At 43.9% G+C, this 22,709-nt stretch overlaps 1 protein-coding gene across 1 annotated transcript in view; it reads right to left on the bottom strand.

The window, feature by feature from the left end:
• LOC109923496 (multiple C2 and transmembrane domain-containing protein 2) overlaps window positions 1-22,709 on the bottom strand; it is a 432,499-nt gene that overhangs the window by 287,870 nt on the left and 121,920 nt on the right. Inside the window, 2 exon segments of the mRNA XM_048616107.1 lie at window positions 3,999-4,203; window positions 7,585-7,644. Of these exon segments, the coding sequence (XP_048472064.1) occupies window positions 3,999-4,203; window positions 7,585-7,644 (265 nt within the window).

The raw sequence follows: 22,709 nt of genomic DNA, 5'->3' as shown, positions 1-22,709 counted from the left end.
AGAGAGTGTGTGTGTGAGAGAGTCAGAGAGTGTGTGTGTGAGAGAGAGTGAAAGACTGAGAGAGGGTGAGAGCGCATGTGAACGAGAGAGAGCGAGTGTGCATGATAGACAGCAACAGAGCGTGACAGAGCGAGAGTGTGACAGAGAGCGAGAGTGTGACAGAGAGTGAGAGTGTGACAGAGAGAGTGTGTGAGAGTGAGAGTGTGACAGAGAGCGAGAGCGAGAGCGTGACAGAGAGAAAGCGTGTGTGAGAGAGAGTGTGTGTGAGACAGTGAGTGTGTGTGAGACAGAGTGTGTGTGAGACAGTGAGTGTGTGTGAGAGAGAGTGAGTGAGTGTGAGAGAGCGAGTGTGACAGAGAGGGTGTGAGAGAGACAGAGTGTTACAGAGAGAATGACAGAGAGAGTGTGTGATAGAGAAAGTGTGTGTGTGAGAGAGTGTGTGTGAGAGAGAGTGTGCGTGAGAGAGAGTGTGTGTGAGAGACAGTGTGTGTGAGACAGTGAGTGTGTGTGAGAGAGAGTGAGTGAGTGTGACGGAGAGAGAGTGTGACAGAGAGGGTGTGAGAGAGACAGAGTGTGACAGAGAGAATGACAGAGTGTGTGATAGAGAAAGAGTGTGTGAGAGAGAGACAGTGTGTGAGAGAGAGTGTGAGAGAGAGTGTGTGAGAGAGAGAGACAGTGTGAGAGAGAGAGAGTGTGAGAGAGAGTGTGTGAGAGAGAGAGAGAAATACTGATCAGTCTTGAGGTTATGAGGATGGTTTGGAGAAAGTGGGGAGGCTCCTCCTCAGCGGAGTGGAAGTTGAGAGGAAATCTGATTGAGATATTCAAAACAGAAGAGGTCACAGACACAACAGGGAAAACTGTTTTTATGGATGGAAGGGTTATGGATCAGAGGACATAGATTTGAGGGTGATTCGCAAAAGAACCAAAGCCAACAAAGGGATAAATTTTATTTTACTCAACATGAGATTAAGATCTGAATGTATTACCTGAGAGTACGGTGAAGCAGATTTATGCATAGCTATCAAAAAGGGAACTGAACAATCACAATCTCGCTCTCTCTGACATGCACTCTCTCGTGCACAATCTCACTTACAAACACACTCACAATCACTCTCTCTCTCATTGGCACTAATTGGTAATTTAAAGAACCTTTGCAATTTTTTAATTTCTGTAAAAGGTATTATATCTATATTTAACTGACATTTGTGGCTGAATGCAGAGTTGTACTTCTTATACTGACTAGACACAACTTGCAGGCTACAGGGAGAAGGCAGAAGAGTGGAACTTGATGGGCTACCCTTGAAGAGGAGAGCTAACAGGGCTGAATGGTCTACTTTTGTGCTGTAATTGTTCTCCAATCCTACCGTGTTATGTCAGCATTCAAAATTAGTGGGCTAAAATATTCCAAGTGACAAAAGGGAGAGCAAAAATGCAACTTCAAATAAGGTCAATATTAATCTCTATACAAAATCCAACATTTAAAAAAGTTACCACAAACTTATGGCTTAGATCTGAGCTTGATTTACTGTGTAAAGGATCGAAAACGTTAGCTGAAGTCATCCGGATGGGTTTGTTAATCTAAGTGGATGCAGTTATTATTGAAGGGTTACTATTCTATTTTGAGTAGTCAGATTTAAGTGGATAATTGCTTCCACAAATCTGCATAAAATCAAACACAAGACAATAATGAGGGGTGAGGCTGCATTTTGTAATCATGTCTGGCACAACATCAGCGGTGTCAAACAATAGAAAAAGCCTCAACTGGATTCAACCTTCTGTCAGGGTCTGACAGAATGCAGATATCCAACTCAATCTACAGCCACAGTTTTGTCTTAACTGTATAAAAAGAATTTGAATATTTGTTTTCTTTTCAGTGAGCAATTTAGCAATCAAACCATGAACTTAAAACATCAGAAATCTTTGCTAATGACAGGGAGAGAAAAAGCCAAATTTCCCACACTTGTGGCCTCAATAACCATCATAGAAGGCCCATAGTGTGGAAGCAGGCCATTCGGCCCACTGAGTCCACACTGACCCTCCGAAGAGCATCCCACCCAGACCCACCCCCTACCCTATCCCTGTAACCCCACATTTCCCATGGCTTATTCAGCCAGCCTGCGCATCCCCGAACATTATGGACTTCTTTGGGAGGAAGCCAGAGCACCCGGAGGAAACCCACACAGACACAGGGAGAATGTGCAAACTCCACACAGACAGATAACCGAGGGTAGAATCGAACCTGGGTCCCAGGTGCTATGAGGCAGCAGTGCTAACCACTGATACACCGTGCTACCCAAAAATATCAGAAGTGAAGTTTCGCCCTGTTCTAGGGATAATTTTACATTTTGGAAATGGCGAAAAATGGACGATACAGATTCAGATCGGCTTCAAATGCAATAGAAAATTGGATTAGGCAGAGAAATTGCTTGATTCCAGTTTTAAACAAATCCCACAGTTTAAAACTGCCACGCAACCCCATTTCACCAGTTCGTGAGGTTGACTTTTAAAAGTCCCATTTATTTAGAAGAACGGACAACACTGAACTTTGTTCATAGCTTTGATGTTTTATTGGTGCTTTCCCCATTCTCCGCAGGGACAGGGACGGTAGAAATGGTGATCGAGACGCCAGCAGTCCAACACCTCAGTATATCTGTCACATTCCCAGATGTTGCAAATGGAATTAAATTTTCAACAATTTGCTCAGATTGTTTTGTACTGTGACAAATCAAAGCAAGAGTACGTCAGGGTTACTGTCTCGAGTTGGACTTTATACCAGAACTTCCCAACCAACAAAATGGCCTTTTCCTCTCAATCGCCAATTTATAATAAGGACAAAGGCTCCTGTAGACACAAAGGAGATTGGGGCAAAGATTTGATGGAGGTTTCAAAATTATGAACGGTTTGGAAAAGGCAGACGGGGATAAATGGTTCTTAATGTTACGACACTGTGAGGCACAGGTTTGAAATGTTGAATGAATGAGTGAATGATTTATTGTCCCGTGTATTTTACAGTGACAGCACAATAAAACACACCGAAAGGCTTTCATTTGTTGCCACGATTCGGAACCATGTTCAGTTACTTAAGAATAAGAGTAATAAAGAAAGGTATAGCTTAAAGAGAGTCCATCAGTCCTGAGGCAGCTCATCACCATCAGCAACGCCTGCACCACCGCCCCCTCCTCCACCATCCCACTGCCGACACCGGACCCAACCAATATCAAAGTCACTAATCCTCAGGCACCATCCTTTGGGCCAGAGATGGAGAGGGAATGTGAGGAAGAAGCTGCTTTCATACTGACCTGGAAATCACTGACCAAAAGGAGGTTGGAAGCAGAACCAATGAAAGATTTCAAAAGGAAAGTGGCTGAGTGCTTAAGGTAAAATAAACGTACATGGACACAGCCAGCAAATAGGATTGACTGGATTGCTCCAGACATAACGGAGAACACGAAAGATAGGTACAGCTCATCTCAAATCTTTATTCGTATTCTTCAAGATAGTTTCCCAAAACACCTCAAATCGTGACCACTGTCACATTGTTAAGTTGTTTGAGGTTAAGGAGGTCATAGGTGATAGCTATTAATTGCCTGAACAGATACCAATATACAAGAAGTACCTGGTGGGATGAGGACACAAGACTGAGGAAGTCAATAAACTCTCTCCACCAAAAAAAAATTAAAGATATAAATGTCTTGATTTCAATTTCTCCCACTGGCCTGGAATCTATGAACAACTCAACCACATCTCCTCACTCTGCCTCTCAGCTGTTTGTCCCACTTACACATCTTGCTGTTTCTCTTCAATTAAAGCCACAGCCATATTCATCATTCAGCTTGAGAACTGCTCCACACACAGTTCTTCAGCTTTCTGCATTTGCTATCTCCTCACTACTTATCCGTGCCAAACATGTTCCTTCCAGCTAGTACTCTCCAACTAAGCCTGCTCCTGCCGACGACCTGGGGAATAGAAAGAGGAGAGCACATAGGTGGTACTTTCACATTCAGACAAGTCCTGGTGAACCTCTTTGTGCTTGTTGAATGTCCGAACACAACCAATTAGATTGAAAAGTCCGCATTACAGGGTCTTACCACAGCGATCCCGGATTACCAGATTCCGTCCTTCCCTCAATTGGATCGTCAAAAGGTACGAGGGCAAACTACACGCAGATGGCTCTCGACTTGACCCTTCATGGTGTTCGAAGGACTGTGATTAAAACATGCGCATCACAAATACATTACATTTTAAAACAACTAAGATCTGACGTTACAGATTAGAAACGATCCTACTTGCTTCACATTTTAATGAACCAAATAAAGACATAAAGCAACTTAACAATGAGACTTTAACATTGGTCTAGACTTGAGGTGTATTGGGAAGCTATCTTGAAGAAATAATGTTGAAAGGTTTGAGTTGAGCCGTAACTATCTTTTGTGTTCTCCATTATGTTTGGTCCAACCTAGTCGGTCCTGTTTGCTAGCCATTGGTCAGCACAGCTGCCTCACAGCGCTGCAGACCTGGATTCGAGTCCACCTTCAGGTGACTGTTTGTTTGCATATTTTCCCTGTGTCTGTGTGGGTTTCATCCGGGTGCTCTGGTTTCCTCTGACAGTCCAAGGATATGCAGGTTAGGTGGATTGGCAATAGGGAATTGCCCATAGTGTCCAGGGATCTGCAAGCTGGGTGGATTAGCCATGGAAAATGCAGGGCTTTGGCGGGGTGGTGGGTCTGGGTGGGATCTCTTTGGAGGGTCAGCACAGACTCAAATGGGTTGAGTGGTCTCTTTCTGCACTGTAGGCATTCTACAATTCAATTCCTGTTGCACTCACCTCCATAAGTATCAGAGACTGGCATGATGGTACTGCATGGCTGACTGGACAACATTTTGCCCTACGCTGACAGGCCAGGGCCAAATGTGGCCATTAAAGACCAGTCTGTTATATCCTCTTAACTTCGCAACAGTCAGAGGCACAGCCAACCTCCTGTGGCTTCTTTTATCAGAAAGGAGGAACCCAGAATAGGGGATGAGTGGTGAAACTGCTGATGGGACAGCCATTTGGGAAAGGTTGGAGTAGAACCATGTGCAAAGTCACCTTTCTATTTATTTTTCCTTTGGATGGGGGTGTTTGCTGGGTAGGTCAGAATATACAAGCGAATCACATAGATGTGGCTTAGGAGTCATATATAGGCTAGACCAGATAAGAATGGCAGATTCCCATACCTAAGTGACTTTATTGTACCAGATGGGCTTTTACGGAGTTTTTTTTTCCCCAGCTGAGCAAATCTCACCAGCTGGCGTGGCGGGTGAACACTAGCCTGGGGCTCTGGATGACTAGGCCTGTGACATTACCACTACACCACCAACTTGCTGGGAGGTCTACAGACAGGAGACGATGGAGGAGGAGAGACTGACTGGTTATGTGGTCCAACAGGGTGAATGAGGATGAAGAGAGATAGCTTCTCACGGTCAGGGTTAGAAAGGGTTTGAGCAGAGAAAGCAAGAAAAACCCATTTCTTCTGGTTTGGGCGAGCCCAGAACAACAGTATATATACCATAAAATTAGAGCAAACTTGTTCAGGGTTGATAATAGGAAGCATTTCTTCACACACAGCGTACTGAAAAGTTCAAACAACTTTCTCTCATTGGCCAGCGTTGGATTAAATGGCCGAGCAGGATCAACAGGCCAATCCTCATAGAATGCCTACAGTGTGGAAGCAGGCCACTCGGTCCATTGAGTTCACATCATCCCTCCAAAGAGCATCCTATCCTGACCCACCATCCCCCACCCTGTTGCTGTAACCCTGCATTTCCCATGGCTAATCCATAAATCCCTGGATCATCTGGGAAATTTAGCATGGCCAATCCACCTAGCCTGCACATCTTTGGGCTATGGGAGGAAACCGGAGCACCCGGAGGAAACCCATGCAGACACAGGGAGAACGTGCAAACTCCACACAGACAGTCGCCCGAGGGTGGAATCGAAGCCGGGTCCCTGGCACCATGAGGGAGCAGTGCTAACCACTGAGCCACTGTGTCACCCACATCCTGTTACAAAGTTCATACGTTACCCCAGAAAGCTGTTGACGTTGGTTTTAGGAACCAACCCAAAAGGCATTCCACAGCCCATTGACCTCTCCTCGGTTCAAGCTACTCTCCAAAGTGTAACTTCCATGGAGATCTATTCTTAAACAAAAACCAAGTGATTTTCTCTAATTTTCTTTAAGATTTTGCAACTATGGATGTCTCAGCTTTTTGTTACGGTTGTCAGCAGATACCCAATTTACTTCACGTAGCTGCCACGTGAGAAAAATCAGCCTTCACCAGCTGTGACTTTGTTTGTGACTGTTTTCTGCCACAAGGTTCTGTGAGGACCTCTGTGAAATTCTTCTTTTAGGAAGAAACTAGGCAAAATTTTTCAGCTGCATTTCCCTATTGAACCCAAACTGACTGTATGCCCTCACTGCACTGTGTATGGGGAGTGATAAAGTTAGTCCGTTCTCCACACAAAGGTCGGGCCTCACGAAAAATCAGCCTCTATTGGCTTTCATTCCAGTAATACACAGTCTACGCGGAGGTAAAATTGAAATTGCCTGTTCCTGAGTAAAGCAGCCAACTAATGTAAACAGGCAGCATGGTGGCTCAGCAGTTAGCACTGCTGCCTCACGGCACCAGGGACCTGGGTTCGATTCCAGCCTCAGGTGACTGTCTGTGTGGAGTTTGCACATTCTCCCTGTGTCTGTGTGGGTTTCCTCCCACAGTCCAAAGATGTGCACTTTGGGTGGATTGCCCATAGTGTCTAAGGATACCTAGATTAGGAGGATTAGCCATGATTAATGCAGGGTTACAGGGATGGGGTGAGTCTGGGTGGGACACCTATCTTCTCTTCTATCCGCCTCTCCCTATTTATTTCAGAACCCCCTTCCCCTCCCCCATTTCTGATGAAGGGTCGAGGCCCGAAACATCAGCCTTCCTGCTCCTATGATGCTGCTTGGCCTGCTGTGTTCATCCAGCTCTGCACCTTGTTGTCTTGGATTCTCCAGCATCTGCAGTTCCTACTATCTCTGATCTTCAGAGGGTTGGCGTTAGGCCGAATGGCCTGCTTCCACACTGTAGGGATTCTATGATCTAAAGGACACATTGACCACATCTCTCCTTCCTCCCCTCGCCAACTCTTCCTACTTACTACCCACTCCCAGCTGAAGTTAAACTCACCCTGGTGAAAACCCCCATTCGTTGACAGCACCAGCGAATGTTGAAGGCAGCTCCTGGTTTTTGACTGGGTGCATTTGGTTCATTTTGTGCTACAATCGGAAGTGAAAACAACCTGGCCTGACAACTCCATTATAACAAGCCAATGGGAGAGGGTGCATTTGAACTTCCCCAACATATTAATTGTGTAAAAGTCATGCCCCGTGTTTTTAACTAGCCTCAGAATCTCCAGTTTTACATATATCTTGTGTCAGTTTACTTAAATTAAAATAATCTTGACGGGAATTTGATATGAAGGTGTTAACCCTCGATGTCAATAACATTTTACTCCAAACTAAGGAACTTTCATTTCTTTGGAAATTAAACACAAACATTTACCTGTTCAAAGAACTGTGAGCTCTGCGATGATTCGAGGTCTGTGCTTTCACTGAGATCATCCTGAGAGATAAAAGGTTCAGTTTAGTTACATGAAGGACATTGCATTAAGCATTCCTCATCAGTGTTAAGCCCAACTTAACAATCAAGGTGTTCATAAGAAAAAAAAACAGAAATTTCTGGAAAAGCTCAGGAGGAATGGCAGCATCTGTGGAGAGAAATCAGAATTAACATTCCTGATTTCTCTCCAAAGATGCTGCCAGACCTGGCTGAGCTTTTCTAGCAATTTCTGATTTACAGCGTCCGTAGTTCTTTCTGTTTTTGTTGAGATGACAATACGTATTGAGAGATGATAATGGTTTATTGATTTAAAAAGCATACTACATAGACTTGAGATGTAATGCATTTTTTTTTATTGGAGTAAACATCCTTCTAACTAACTACATTAGTTCAGAGTTCCATCGAACCCAGTACTTCATTTTATAAGAATGTAGTTTGCATAGAATACCACTACTATTAATAGAGTTGATTTCCTACTACCTGCAGCTCAGTAAAAATGACAAATCCAAATAATATCTAAGAGATAAATTGCAAGTGGCACTGATTGTTATATCAAGATGGTATTGTGCATTGTACTCGCTAGTGAACATGTCACTGCCATTCAGTGCCATTTGTAATCGTGTCAGTAGGCAGTCAGTTTACAGGAAAACACAGTGCTACAGCGCACTGCCCCAAAGATCCCTGGCTTCACCTTATGGAGGAGCAGGGCTCCCAAAGCTTGTGTTTTCAAATAAACCCATTGGACTATAACCTGGTGTCGCGTGACTCCTGACAAAGATGCCAGCAGCAGGTGCCCACTGTGTGTAGCTATCCCACTGTCACAGTGGGACATTTCTGTACCAACCTCACACTCTGCCACAAATCACTCTTATACGCCCATCTTCCGGCTGCCCTCCAGTTTGCCTTCAAGAAGATCTCTGTGGGTTTTTAGCCTCTGATCAGCTGGAATATTGACAGTTTATTCGCCTCTCTAAAGCAAAGAAGTTATTGCCACCCTGCATTCCAACAACGTGAATGTTTAGTGCAGTGGGCTGTCACCAGGCCATGCAAACTCAGCGCAATTCAATCAATAAAACTGCAATAAAAGAAGAACATGTGGAGACAAGACCAGACCATTCAGCCTCTGGTACCTGTTCTGTTCTATCAATCACTTAATCCATGCCTGAGCACCGTTCACCTGACATTGCTCTGTATCCCTCAAACCACTGCCTCTGAAAAATCCCTCCACCTCAGTCTTCATCAACGCACAGAATCCAAAGCCTTTTGGCAGGGAAAGAGACTTCCACATTTCCACCAGTATACACAGGACGAATCACTCCCCAGTTTCTCTCCTGAATCACCTAACTTCAGTTTTAAAATCATTACACTGCCTCATTCTGGATTTCCCAGGCTGATGGAGAGAGATTTGCATTTATAAAGCACTTTCTACCATCACCAGCTATCTCGAAGACCTTTCGCACCAACTGTACTGCTGTAATGAGGGAAACGCGGCAGCCAATTTGCATGCAGCAAGCTCTCCAACGTGATAAAGGCCAGATAGTCAGTTTCTTCTTTGAAATGTCAATTGAGGAATCAATACTGGGCAGAACTCTGGGGTAATGTCCATCCTCTTCTTAAAAATAGTGTAAAAATCTTGTCATAAAACTAAAAAGATTCAGCCCTTCTTCCCAGCAATATCCTTCACTGACACTCAATCCCGGTGAAGTGTCACTCCCACCTTCACTCTTTAATTTCTTTCTAAGGTCACAAGAACTTCCTGTCAGTGAACGGCGCATATTCACCAGATAAAGACTCTTGGTATTTCTCCCCAGTACTCTCAGACACAGGTTAACCTCAATGAGATTTTCTCACTGAACTCCAGGGAAAAATTAACATGGCTTTTGTCCAGTTACTTTGAGATTCCTAAACAGATGGAATAGGTTGTTTCCTTCAAGCCGAAATTGATTCTAGCCTCTCTCCCTGTCTCCCTCTGGGTCATAAAAGCTCAACTTAGTAAACTCTTCAGCAATTCTCTCTCTTGGCTGTTTGTCACTCATTCTCATGTCTACTCATACTCAATTACTAGGGGTCACGATTTCAAGGTGAGAGGGGAAAAGTTTAAGGGAGATACGCGTGGAAAGTTCTTTACATAGCGGGTGATGGGTGCCTGGAACACGTTGCCAGCAGAGGTGGTAGAGGCGGGCACGATAGTGTCATTTAAGATGTATCTAGACAGATACATGACTGGACAGGGAGCAGAGGGATACAGATCCTTGGAAAATAGGTGACAGGTTTAGATAGAGGATCTGGATCGGCGCAGGCTTGGAGGGCCAAAGGGCCTGTTCCTGTGCTGTAATTTTCTTTGTTCTTTGTTCATTCAGCTCAAGTCATATGATGTTTCAATTCACTGCTGCTTTAAAAAAATCCTTTTAAGAGAAATGTCACCTTCAGAGAACAAAAAAACCATTTACTTCTCACGTCTATCCGCCATCTTCAATGTTCAATTCTTCTCCCAATAATGATTAGTGGTAGAAATGTGTACCATCTAAAAGATGCATTGTAGTAAATCACCTAAGCATTTTCAACAGTATCTTCCAAATCCACAAATTCCATCACCAAGAAAGGGCAGCACGGTGGCTCAGTGGTTAACACTGCTGCCTCACAGCACTAGGGATCTGGGTTTGATTCCAGCCTCAGGCAACTGTCTGTGTGGAGTTTGCACATTCTCCCCGTGTCTGCGTGGATTTCCTCTGGGTGCTCCGGTTTCCTCCCACAGTCCAAAGACGTGCAGGTTAGGGTGGATTGGCCATGGGAAATTGTCTATAGTGTCCAGTGATGTGCAGGCTAGGTGGGTTAGCCATGGAAAATGTGGGTTTACGGGGATACAGAAGGGGGCTGAGTCTGGGTGGGATGCTCTTTGGAGGTTTGGTGTGGACTCCATGGGCCAAATGGCCTGCTTCCACACTGTAGGGATTCTATGATTCTACTTTAAAGCACAGGGTTCTACAATGGTACACATATTATACTTGGAGAAGCATTGCTTTGGAAGCGTGGAAACTCACACTCACTCACCAAAACCGGACCCCACCCCAACTCCATTGAATGGGATCCTTGGAATAGGCTTTGAGGGATCATGCCCAGTGAGTAAAATGACAGAACGATCCTTTCTGGGAGAACAGGGACAGCTGGTCAGCCTGTTTAATGCTCAACTTTTGCCAGGTTGCGCTGGAGACTTTGTGCCATGTTTGATGGTAATCTTTCACTCAATGGAGTATAAATAATCTCTCTTATACTGTGCATGATCTTTGTAGCCTTAGAAAAGTCTACTGTTACGATTCCAGCTGATGTTAATACTGGAAAAGTCAGATCCCAGAAGAAAACCAGGATGGGTAGATCCTAACACTGTTTATTTTTAAACATATAAACCGTGGTGGTCTGTCTCTGAACATATTCACAAGAGTTAACTAGTGTACTTTTAACACAAGGAATAAAGTGTTTATTAAAGATAAAAACAAGCTCTATAAAACTGGACAAAAAGTCAGCATGTGTCAGAAAAGGATTCAAACTCCCCTTTTATCCCAGTGACTGGAATTATTGACTACAAGATCCTTGATTGGGGTTGTTAAACTGGGCTAATCAGGAAGCCTTGGCTGATTAATATTAACAGGGGATTTTGAATCTCCTCAGTTCAGGGCCCTGACTCTGAGTTGGCTGGTTACAGCCAGTATACTGTGTACATGTAAATAAAGGGTGACTCAGTGATGGGATATTGGTCTTTGTACAGTTATTTCACCAGCAATATCCTTAAGAGCACCCGAACCTCAGGAAAGAGTTACCATTATCGCCACACTTCTTGCTTAAGCTAGGACAACTTAAGGTAATTTTCTGTGAAGCTTAAAGCACTACCCAGCACAGAGGTATCTCAAAACATCTTTGAACAGACTCATTAAAAATTCATTTGATACTTCTTTTTCTTCAGCTGGTATTGCTTTCTGAGACACCGAAAACAAACTGCAAACTAAACTCGCTATTACTGTAACGTAGGAGTAAAAAAATGAGTCTCTTAAACTCAGCCTCCAGCAGTTTATTCCAGATTTCTTATGAGAGAGTTTAATACTTCAGCCTCCACCCACAAAGACTGACTTCTTTCTGGAAGTTTTTTTATGTGTGGCCGTTGTCCCTTGCCACTAAGCAACAGTGGCTTTTCTTGCCTTTTCCACATAAAACCTTATTAAAATGCAAGTAAACAAACAGACCTCTAGACTCCACACAAGGCCACAATTCTCCAATCTGACACTAACCATGGTTTTCCAATTCTTAACATACGAAATATATTTTAAACTTAAAAGTTATATAATGTTCTCAACACTCTAATTTTAATACTTTCAGCCACATTAGGTTCTGCTCTCTGAAATTCCCTTCTTAAACCCCTCCATGGCCTGTCCTCCTTGTTGACAGTCCTTAAAAATTGTTTACTTTAAATCAAGAATTTGGTCACGTCTCATTGGAACATAAATCAGCCAGTAAAGATTTCAGTTGTGATGATCAAAGATCCATTGGGAGAGAACATTCTAGATTTCTCCTGTCATCTCACTATCCAGAAGCCTGGCTCCAATATTATTTGCTTTCTGCTTTGTTGCACATTTTCCGTCTTCCATTGTGGAACACTCTGGGTCATCTCTTGGAGTAAACTAGAACAGATCTGGAGAGAAGAAACCCACACTTTACGATTTATTGTTCTCTCTGCTGGTTGAGAGTCACAGAGGTCTAGTAGCGCAGTGGGGAGTGCACCTGCCTTTGAGCAGAAGTTCCAGGTTCGAGTCCCGCTCCTATGCTTTATGGCCACAGAAACAGCATTAACGACAGAGACCAAAAGCTTCATTATCAAGAGCCCGGTCAGCCATGTTTGATGAGCAGCGGTGTCCCTCAACCTATTGGCTTTAGCTTCAAGCTATTGAACTGCTCCAGTGAAAACAAACCACAGGAACAAATTTAATAATAGGTGTAGCTCCAGATATGGCAAGCTTCTAGGTTTAAGTTTATGGGTCATCTACCAATTCCCCTTTGCCACCTTATTCAACATAGCAACAGGAAGAAGTCATTATACTAATATTTTATATTTATTGCAACTTGGTATTTTTAATTCAATTTCCAGTTCTTTCTCTTGATGCTCTTATTCCCAATTAAACGTCTATCTGCCTTTCGAATATCTCAATGGAATCTGCATCTGGGATAACACAGTCCACATGCGCACAACTCACTGTGTGAAGCTGTTTTGCTTTTAACTATTTTGGCTCAACGTTTTAAGTTATGTCACCTTAAAAGGGTGGGATGAGACCCTAGCAACAATGTCAATCACCTCCATCATCATATCTCAATCAGATCCCCACCTATTCCGCTCACCTCCACAGTTTTCTACATTTCAAATCTCATCCCAAGTACTAGCATTGTGTCTTGCTTCTACAAATTTTGTTAACCTGTGGATCTATATGCCGCTCCATCCACCATTACATTCAGTTGCAGCAGTGTTTACTGTCTGAAAGATGCACTGCAGAAATTCAAAGATCCACAGATAGCACGTTCCAAACACATGCCGACTAACACCTGGACAGACAAGGGCAGTACATACATGGGAACTTCACTCACTACAAGGTCCCCCCAAGCCAGTCACCATCTTGACTTTGAACTATACCACCGTTCCTTCAGTGTCACTGGGTCAAAACCCTGAAACTCCCTCCCTGAGGGCATTGTGGGTCAAATGACAGTATATGGACTGCAACGGTTCAAGAAAGCAGCTCACCACCACCTTTATCGAGCAACTTGGAATAGGCAATAAATGTTGGCCAAGCCAGCAACACTCACATCCCATGAATGAATTTTATTTTCAAAACTTCTGCACTTCATAAAGCCCAGCTCTAGATTTCCTATTTACACTGTATACAAGATGGGGATGGGTATCTAAAGTTTAATTCATATTCTTCCTATAAGGATTGATTTTACAAAACCTTTACACACCAGAACTCAAGCTGCTAGAAAACTGTGGGATGGAGGTGTCCATGCAGTTTGAGTTCCAACCCCGTCTCAAGACTTTTAAGCATCTAATCTTAAGTGACAACGCAGCAAGTCCTGAGGGACTGGGTGTATAGTCAGAAATGCCATCTTTCTGGATCAATCTGAAGGCCAATTCACAAAAAGGCTGCTTGGAGTTTCTTTTTTGAAAAAGGGAACAAAGTATTTTGCCCAGTGTCCTGAGCAATATTCATTCATCAAATTACACAAGTAAATCACAGTCACACAATATGAAATCAATCCTGTTAGGAGTGCAATGCTGCTTTCAATATATAACTAAATAACAGCTTAATCCAGTGTATAACAATGGTACTCTCCTATGGTTTGAACCAGATAGCACGGCTTTGAAATTTGGTCATGATTGTGCATGTGCAATGTGTTCCCACTGTTCCAGAACAACACGGCTTAAAAATCACCTTAACATTGGACCCTGAACAATGGAGCCTACCAATTAGAAACAGCAACTAGAGGGTGGAAGTCAGGATTACCAGTACGGATGGAGAAGAGCTCTCGTCAGCTAAGTCATTCTGAAATCTAACAGCACAGAAGGAGACTCAACTCATCATGCCAATGTCAGCTGTTAGAAATAGCAACCCATTGAACAAACTTCCCCGATCCTTCCCTATAGCCTCTCAAATTATTCCCTTGCAAGTACTGATCCAACTCACTTTCGAAAGTTGCTTGCAAATCTGCTTCCACCACCTGTTCAGGTACTGGATTCCAGATAACCAGAAATCACACATTGCTCCTCATTTCCTCACTGCTTCTTCTGCCAATAATGTTAAATCGTTGTCCTCTGGCCGCTTACAGTCCTGTCAAGGAGATTTTGAGCCGATTTACTGCATTAAAATCTCCCTGTCTGACCTACATTGCAACCTTGACTATACTTCAACGGTTTTATTGACTATGAAGTGTTTGGGACAGAAAAGCTATTATTCTTCCACAAGGCATCAACTTCCTCTTGACATTTAGTGACATTATTGTTGTTGATTCTTTTAATATCCTGGAAGTTACCATTGACTGGAAACTGAATTTGCCACATAAATACTGTGGCTACAGGAACAAGATTAGGAATCACATCCTGACTCCCTGTAGCCTGGCCACCATCTATGGGGCACAGGTCAGGGAGTGTGATGGAATACTCCCCATTTGCATGGATGGGTACAGCTCCAACTACATTCAGGAAATTTGACACCATCCAGGACAAAGCAGCCCGCTTGATTGGCACCACATCCACAAACTTTCAGTCCTCCCCACTGATACTCAGTGCCAGCAGTGTGTACCATCTAAAAGATGTACTGCAGAAATCCACCAAAGGATCCTGAAACAGCACCTTCCAAACCCATAGCCTTTACTGTTTAGAATAAGGGCAGCAGATGCTTGGGAACAGCAGTACCTGCAAGTTTGCTTCCAAGTCTCTCTCACTATCCTGACTTGTTACCATGCTGGCATTCCTTCTCTCTCACTGGGTCAATTCTCCCTTTCTTTGTAGAACTGTGTGTATACACCAGCTCAAGAAGGCAGCTCAACATTACCTTCTCGAAGGCAATTACTGACCTACTGGCCAATTAGAGACGGTCAATAAATGCTGGCCGCGTCAACTGCACCCACATCCTGGGAGCGAATGGACTTCAAAACCTTTATCTTTTTTAAGACAAGTACCATTCAGAAGTAGGTGGCTACAATGGTGAAAACTTGAGGAACAGCAAGATTCACTAATAGCCAACTACCTGCTGGGTGGGTGGTCAATTAAACACCAGGAGAGTCCAGTGCCGAGAGACAATCTGCTATTAACCTCTAAATGGGATGACTTTACCATAATGATACTAAAAGAAGTCAATTGACTTCGAATGTCTTGGTTCAAAGAGACTTGCAGCCTTCCATAAACTAATCTGTCCAGTTTTTGTGAACAGCCTCCTCCCTTATGTTGTTTTGGCATTTGTAATCCCTTTCAAATTTCTTCCAATTTGCAGATAACCACCAGCAATTTCCATAGGACTTTGAATGATGCCACAGTTTAACTTCTCTTCAATTAGTTCGCTGGGATTTCCACTAAACATTCATTAAAGTTAAAAACCGAAGACGAGGATACCTCAGCAAAGCTTTTGCAGTAACCCCTTCTGAAGCCCCAAACCATCCAGAACAGGGTTCATGTCTAACATTGGGAATGCACGATAATCTTTTGGGATGGTGAGCTCTTGAAGCAGCAATGGTGTCTGTTCAGTTGGCACTCTGTTGGGGACTCTCCTGGGATTGGCTCCATTATGTATATACAAATGCTACTCAGGTGCCCCATCAGACTCTTCAAAACAGTTATGGGCAAAACCATCAACTCTCCCACCGCCCACACCCACACCCCACCACCATCCCCCACCCACACCGCTCCCCACCCACACCCACTCTAGGGTTGCACCGATATTTACACATTAAGATGGGAACATGATGAAAAATGTCAGGAGGTTCTGTTCCAGTAGGACAAGGGCAGCGGGAACATGGGTACACCACCACCACAACCTGTAAATTCCTCTCCAAGCCACCCACCGTTCCGACTTGGAAATAGATCACCTTTCCTTCAGTGTCGATGGGTCAAACTCCCGGAACTCCCTCCCTAACGACGCTGTAGGTGTCCCTTCATCACATGGACTACAGCGGTTCATGAAGGCAGCTCACCACCACCTTCTCGAAGGTAATTACTGATGGGTAAATAAATGCAGCTCTGTCAATGACAACCCACATCCAACAAACAATAAAGAGCTCAGCTCCCACCCTCTCTAATAGAATTATATTACCCACCTACATATGGAAGGCCTTTTATGCAGGCCTGAATCCACAGGAGTGAACAATCAATTCTACTAATTGAAACTTGTATAACTATCAAACAGAACTATATTGTTCCAGTGCCCTGTAATTTATTGACTTAATTTGTGGGTTTTGATGAACTGACACCACCTTTAGGGAGTCTCTATTGTCATGGTGATTAAAGCCAATGTTCTCCCACATCCTACTTACTTTTGAGAATTAGTCCGCCATGTGACTCAACATATCTGACGCCTAACGGCACACAAACAAAATTATTCTTCATCTTAGTTTCATAACAGTACCAGAGAAAGCACAATTGCAAATAATTAAGCTTCAACTCCTACAGTATTAAAGTAAACATGTCAACACTGCAACTTACCCTCTGAATTATCAAGTCAGTTCAATGTATTCTGAGGATTGTTAAAGCCAAGCTGGTAATTACAAATAAAGGTGCAATTACTTTGTTGAAAAAAAGTGCAAAAACCTTTTGCCTTTCTTAGGTTCCTTTGTTCCAGTTTCACTCCTGTTATAACAACAAATCCACGGTGTGCATTCCTCATCGAAACATGTTACCTCCTATTCAAAGACAAACTTTCCAGGAAATATTCCTCATTCAAAGACAGATTTATTTTAAAAAAACAATTCAACAACAAAGCAGTCAAATCACACCATAATAATCTCAATGGAAATACATTCAAAGTTTTTAATTTCAAAACAGGTCCTTCCTGCACCTTCTGGTTCCACTTTGAGCTGAGATTACAGGGTCAATTCTAACCTAATCCAACCATCATGTCACTGATTGTAAATATTGTCCAATCTTAGCAAAGCCTGAACTATCAAAGGATTGGGTACAGTGACAGGAACTTTGTACTTCTGGAGTTTGTGTGGCCTGGGTCTCAAATGAAGTGGAGGAAAATATGGCTAGAATTTTAGTAGGTGTTGGCCAACATGCCCCTTTTTCCACCATTGTAGCTTGGTCACCATGCAGTCATTTAACAACTGATCAGCGATTAACAAGCGGCAGCCATAAATTCTACTTCTCTCCCACACGCCCTTAAAACAGGGAGGAAAGCCAACTCAAAGAGCAGCCATCCAATCAGACGGCCATCAGCTCTCCTAGTTTTCAGGCACTGGCTGCAGTCCCAGCAGTGCCACCAGGAGCAATGGCCACTGCTGGGACTGCAGCCAGTGCCTGAAGTCAAGACACCAAGGACTCGCAGTTAACCACAAGTCCGGGGTTTCCCCGAGGGGGAAGTGGGGGGGGGAGGGATTGAGCCCCGGACTGGGCACAGAGTGCCCAAACAGGAGATCTTTCCCAGCTACAAGGCCACCAGGGGTGCAGGTGACCCCCCCGAGATACTAGAAAGAAATATTTCAGCGGTCTCGATTGACCCCGAGCGAAGGGCAGCTACCCCTGGCAAAATTCCAGTGGAGGCGAGTAGTTACTGCTGTCATGGTGCCCAATTTAATCGCCCAGCCTCTGAAAGCCGACTCCTGGTGATGAGCGAGTGGTCAGTCAATGGAATAGCTGTCCCCAGAGAGGCAGTGGGGAGCAGGGTTGTATTAATTCAATGACAGAAGTCAGGTAAATGTCCTTCAGAAAACTGAAAGTTGGACGGCAGTAAAGGGCAATCCACATATGAAATGGGGCCTGCTTGGAAGGTAAAATGTTCCAGCCATTCGTCACATCTTTTCCATTTCATTAGAAGCGACTTAACTGTTTTGATTGATTGACAATTCCACTATTATTGCAACATGAGACTGACAAGTCATTAGACGATGTGCCAAAAACAGCTGAGAATTGCTCTTTCCTCATCTACCAATTCCCACATTTCCTACCTGTCTGGTTGGAGCGATCAAAGCATCTACCTTTGCGGAGGAAATGCAGCCAAGCTGTACTGCATCGCAACATAACCCACGGTTATGGAGTTGGAGTTGACTGGCCTGGTTTAAATTTAAACAATCAAATAAGATCGACAATTCATAGTTCCTGCTCCACACCAACTGTGGTCCAACCAATCAACACCGTCTTCTCATGCTGCACAAATTGCGAGCTCCTTTCCAAATTTAGTTTTTCTTGTGTCTCGATCCTGATGCACACAAGACTGAAGGCTTCAGCTTCATGTCTCTTTCTAGCAATGTTTCAGAATTAATCCTTGGTCTGCTTACAAAGGGATCAAGGGAGGAAATCAAATCATCTTTTGGGAGTGAGGGGGGAGCTTTGAAATGGAGAGGGGAGGACATTCAGCCCAGTGTGTCCATGTTGGGAAAGTGAAGTGGCCTTCAGGTCACAGTCAATGCATGTAAACACACAGAAATGACTGAGAAATGGGGTTTTGATCTCTGAGAGAAAAATAAGAAAATAAATCAACAAAAAGGACTATTCACTTCACAAGCTTTCTTTGAAAGCAACAACATAGAACATAGAACTGTACAGCACAGGATCAGGCCCTTCAGCCCACCATGTCTGTGCCAGCATGTGATTTTTGCAGCATTCCCAAACAAAGTGTACAACCCGTCATTTTTCACCATGCTGTATGTGAGGGGATAAGAGATCAATGAGCTCCTAGATGTGAAAATTTGGGCTCTTTTTGAACGCAATACACTGTGCTCATGAAATACAAGTCTAACTGAGAGGTTTATCTCACCACTGGCAAATCTTTTAGAGAATGCAAATGTACTTTTGTTTCACCATTCATGAAGCGAAGAGAGGTAGACATTGGTCTAGGCCTGTTTGGGGATTAAAAACTAGTCAGCAGATTGAAGGTCACACCCAAAACTGGGCCTCATGTACTAACTGTCACACCTATCTTGGCTACATTCACCATGCAGCTTCTGTGGTTGACTGCTTAGGTGGCAGTAGACATGATCTGGGAGTGATGAATGAGAGGGAGGTTAAGAGTGGACTGACTGTGGGCTACAGACCATCCATCCTCCTCCTAGCCCGACAGTGAAGTAAGTTTAAAAACAAAAGACTTACATTTTGGTAGCGGCCTTTGAGGAGTGCTGGTTGGATCACATGTTGAGCTGAAGAACCTGTGACAGGCCTGATACCAATTCCCCCAGGTCCATGGCCAAGCAGCATCCAGTCTACCCACAAGGCCCCAAAACAGGCAGTAGGCTCCCTTTCAGATGCCTGTTTTCAGTGGCCAATAGGTACTTACACCAGTGGATCAATATGACAGCAGGAATGCAAGTAATGATGAGGAAAAGGATGCGGTGGCTGATATTGTTCTTTTTCTCTTGCTTCTTCTCAAATGGAAAATTAGTTTAATGGGGGGCAGTTTTACACCACTGTTGCCCTATAGTGACCGAGGATGTGCAGGCTAGGTGGATTAGCCATGGCAAATGTGACTCTGATGAAGAGTCACTTGGACTCAAAACATTAGCTTGCTCTCTCTCCATGGATGATGCCTGACCCCCAATGCAATCTCCAGCACATTTTGTTTTCAGATAAATGAGGGGTTACAGGGATACTGGTGGGTCTGGGTGGGATCTCTTTGGTGGGTCAGTGCAGACTCGATGGGCTAAGTGGCCTCTTTCCACACTGTAGGAATTCTACAATTCTATGTTGGCCTCGACTTCAGTTACACTTTCAAACAATTACAAATTCCATCACGTGACATCAAAATTGCCCAACAGCATTTGTACATACTTTGCTCCAAATCCAACTGAAAATTACTAGGAATTCCCTTCTACATTTAGTGCAGCTGATGCAGTGCACCTTCGACATGGGAGCAGGTGTGGAGAGATTCCTGACCCGTTTGGCAGCCCCTGGGAATGTTCCGTGCATATTACCTCGAAGAGGGTGGAAAATCTTGGGAAAGCACAAACTGGGTGTTCACCCAAATTCCCAGAATGGCCTTGTCACCATGCCAAAATATTGCATTCCGAGGCTTATCCCAGTTTTCCAAACAGGTAGTCACACATATTTACTCACTAGTGGCATTAGAGATAGCCAACAAGACATTACACACAAGTAATTGACTGCACAGGAATAAGTCATTCAGCCTAAATGCCCCATAATGCCCCACATCAACCTCCTCATAGCCCTTTTCATCTAATCCTGTCAAACATTACCTTCTGCTTCCTTCTCCTTCGTGTTTATCTATTTTTTTCTGTATGTGGAATTAATCATTGTTGAAAGTGAGTAACTGCAGTGTAATTTACTGCACAAGTTCATAGTAAATCATTAAAAACAGGCGCAAAGGTCTTGCCTTTCATGGCTGGCAGTTTTGGATGACAACTTTACAATCCTGTTTGTTTAATGTACATCTCATCCATCCTTAATAATTCAAATATCACTAACGCTAAATTCAAAGGCTGCATGACTTCTTTTATGTCATTGCTATGGAATAAAATCCTGATTCACAGCAGGATATCACCAGGAAATAATTCAAAGTTATAAAAAGAAACATAAAACTGCATCAAATTTATGGCTTGGAAACAGACCTTCCAGCCCAATAGGTCTACAATGATGTTAAAGCTCCACGTGAATACCTCCCTTCTTCTATCTAACACAAATAGTATCCACTGGTCCACCAATACCCATTCTTTATTAAAAAAAACGAAAGCGATCACACACAACTGGAGACTCTCCTCTGTTGAGCCTCACTTACGATTATACCCTTTCATTGTAATTGTTCAGAAATCCATTTGCGTGGTACGGTGGCTCAGTGGTTAGCACTGCTGCCTCACAGCACCAGGGACCCGGATTCGATTCCACCCCCGGGTCACTGTCGGTGTGGAGTTTGCACGTTCTCCCCATGTCTACGTGGGTTTCCTCCGGGTGCTCGAGTTTCCTCCCACGGTCCAAAGATGTGCAGGCTAGGTGGATTGGCCATGGGAAATGCAGGGTTATAGGGACAGGGTAGGGGGTGGGTCTGGGTGAAGTGCTCTTCAGAGGGTCAGTGTGGACTCAATAGGCCAAATGTCCTGCTTCCGCTCTGTAATTCTATGTGAATTCCCAAGTTCCCTTATTTCAGTTCTACAGTCATGTGACAGGGCTCACATTTAAACCACTGACTCAGAGCATCATGCTGCACCAGGAGGGGGCTGTCTGCCCATCAGTTGGATGTAAGCTCTCCATGGAATCATCAAGTCAGTCCACCTCTATACTCTCCTCTAGCTCTGTGTGTTTCATTCCCTCAGGTGCTCATCCAATTTCCTTTTGAAACAGTTTATCATCTCCGCTTCCACCAACCTCCAGGTCATTACAACTCAATGCATAAATAAAAATCTCTGACCTCACATGTCCCTTGTATCTCTTGCCCAAAGCCTTAAATCTGTCTCCCGTAATCCATGCAGCCACTGTTAATGTGAGCAGCCTTTCCTTTCTCTATCCCATCTGAACCCATCACAACCTTGTACACCTTCATAAAATCCCCCTCAGTCACCTACACTTCATGGAAAATAACTCCAAATTAGCCATGAAGCTAATATCGTTCAACTTGCAAATCCTTCTGGTGAATCTCCTCTGAACATTTCGCAAATCCTTCTGGTGAATCTCCTCTGAACCTTCTTGTGGACCCTCACATTCTTTGGAAGGTACGTTGACCAAAAGCAGATTTCTATATGCAGCCAAACCAAAGCGTTATAAAGTTCAGCATATCCTCTCTGCTTTTGTTCTCAATAACTGCATTAAGTTGAAGATTGGATGCGCTTTGCTAACTGCTCCCTCCTGTCCTGTAGAGATCTGTGCATGGGAACTCCCGGGCCCCTTGTCCCTGCACATTCTTTAGAACTGTGCCATTAACGCTATACTGACTTTTCCCATCCCTATTGCCAAAACGGGTCACCTCACTTTCCTCAGTAATGAATTCCATCTGCCACATTTCTGCGCCATCTGCTCATTTTATGTATTCTTGTCGCAAATGAGTGCCATCATCCCCACAATTTGCCATGCCTCCAAGTTTGGTCTCTGAAGCAAGAGTCGGGTCTACATTCAGTGGAGTGAACATTAAGAGTTTGATTGACCATAATTATACACACGAGATGATAAGAGAGACTATTGTCTCAAACCTTACAGAGCTAGCAGGTTCAGAGAGAGTAGGAACTGCCAATGCTGGAGAATCTGAGATAACAAGGTGTAGAGCTGGATGAACACAGCAGGCCAAGCAGCATCACAGGAGCAGGAAGGCTGACGTTTCGAGCCTAGACCCTTCCTGCTCCTCCGATGCTGCTTGGCCTGCTGTGTTCATCCAGCTCTACACCTTGTTATC

Source organism: Rhincodon typus, chromosome 33 (genome assembly GCF_021869965.1).
Source record: "Rhincodon typus isolate 14 chromosome 33, sRhiTyp1.1, whole genome shotgun sequence".
NCBI classification, from domain to species: Eukaryota; Metazoa; Chordata; class Chondrichthyes; order Orectolobiformes; family Rhincodontidae; genus Rhincodon; species Rhincodon typus.
The sequence above is the reverse complement of the archived record's forward strand: the minus strand, read 5'-3'. Positions and strand labels throughout refer to the sequence as shown.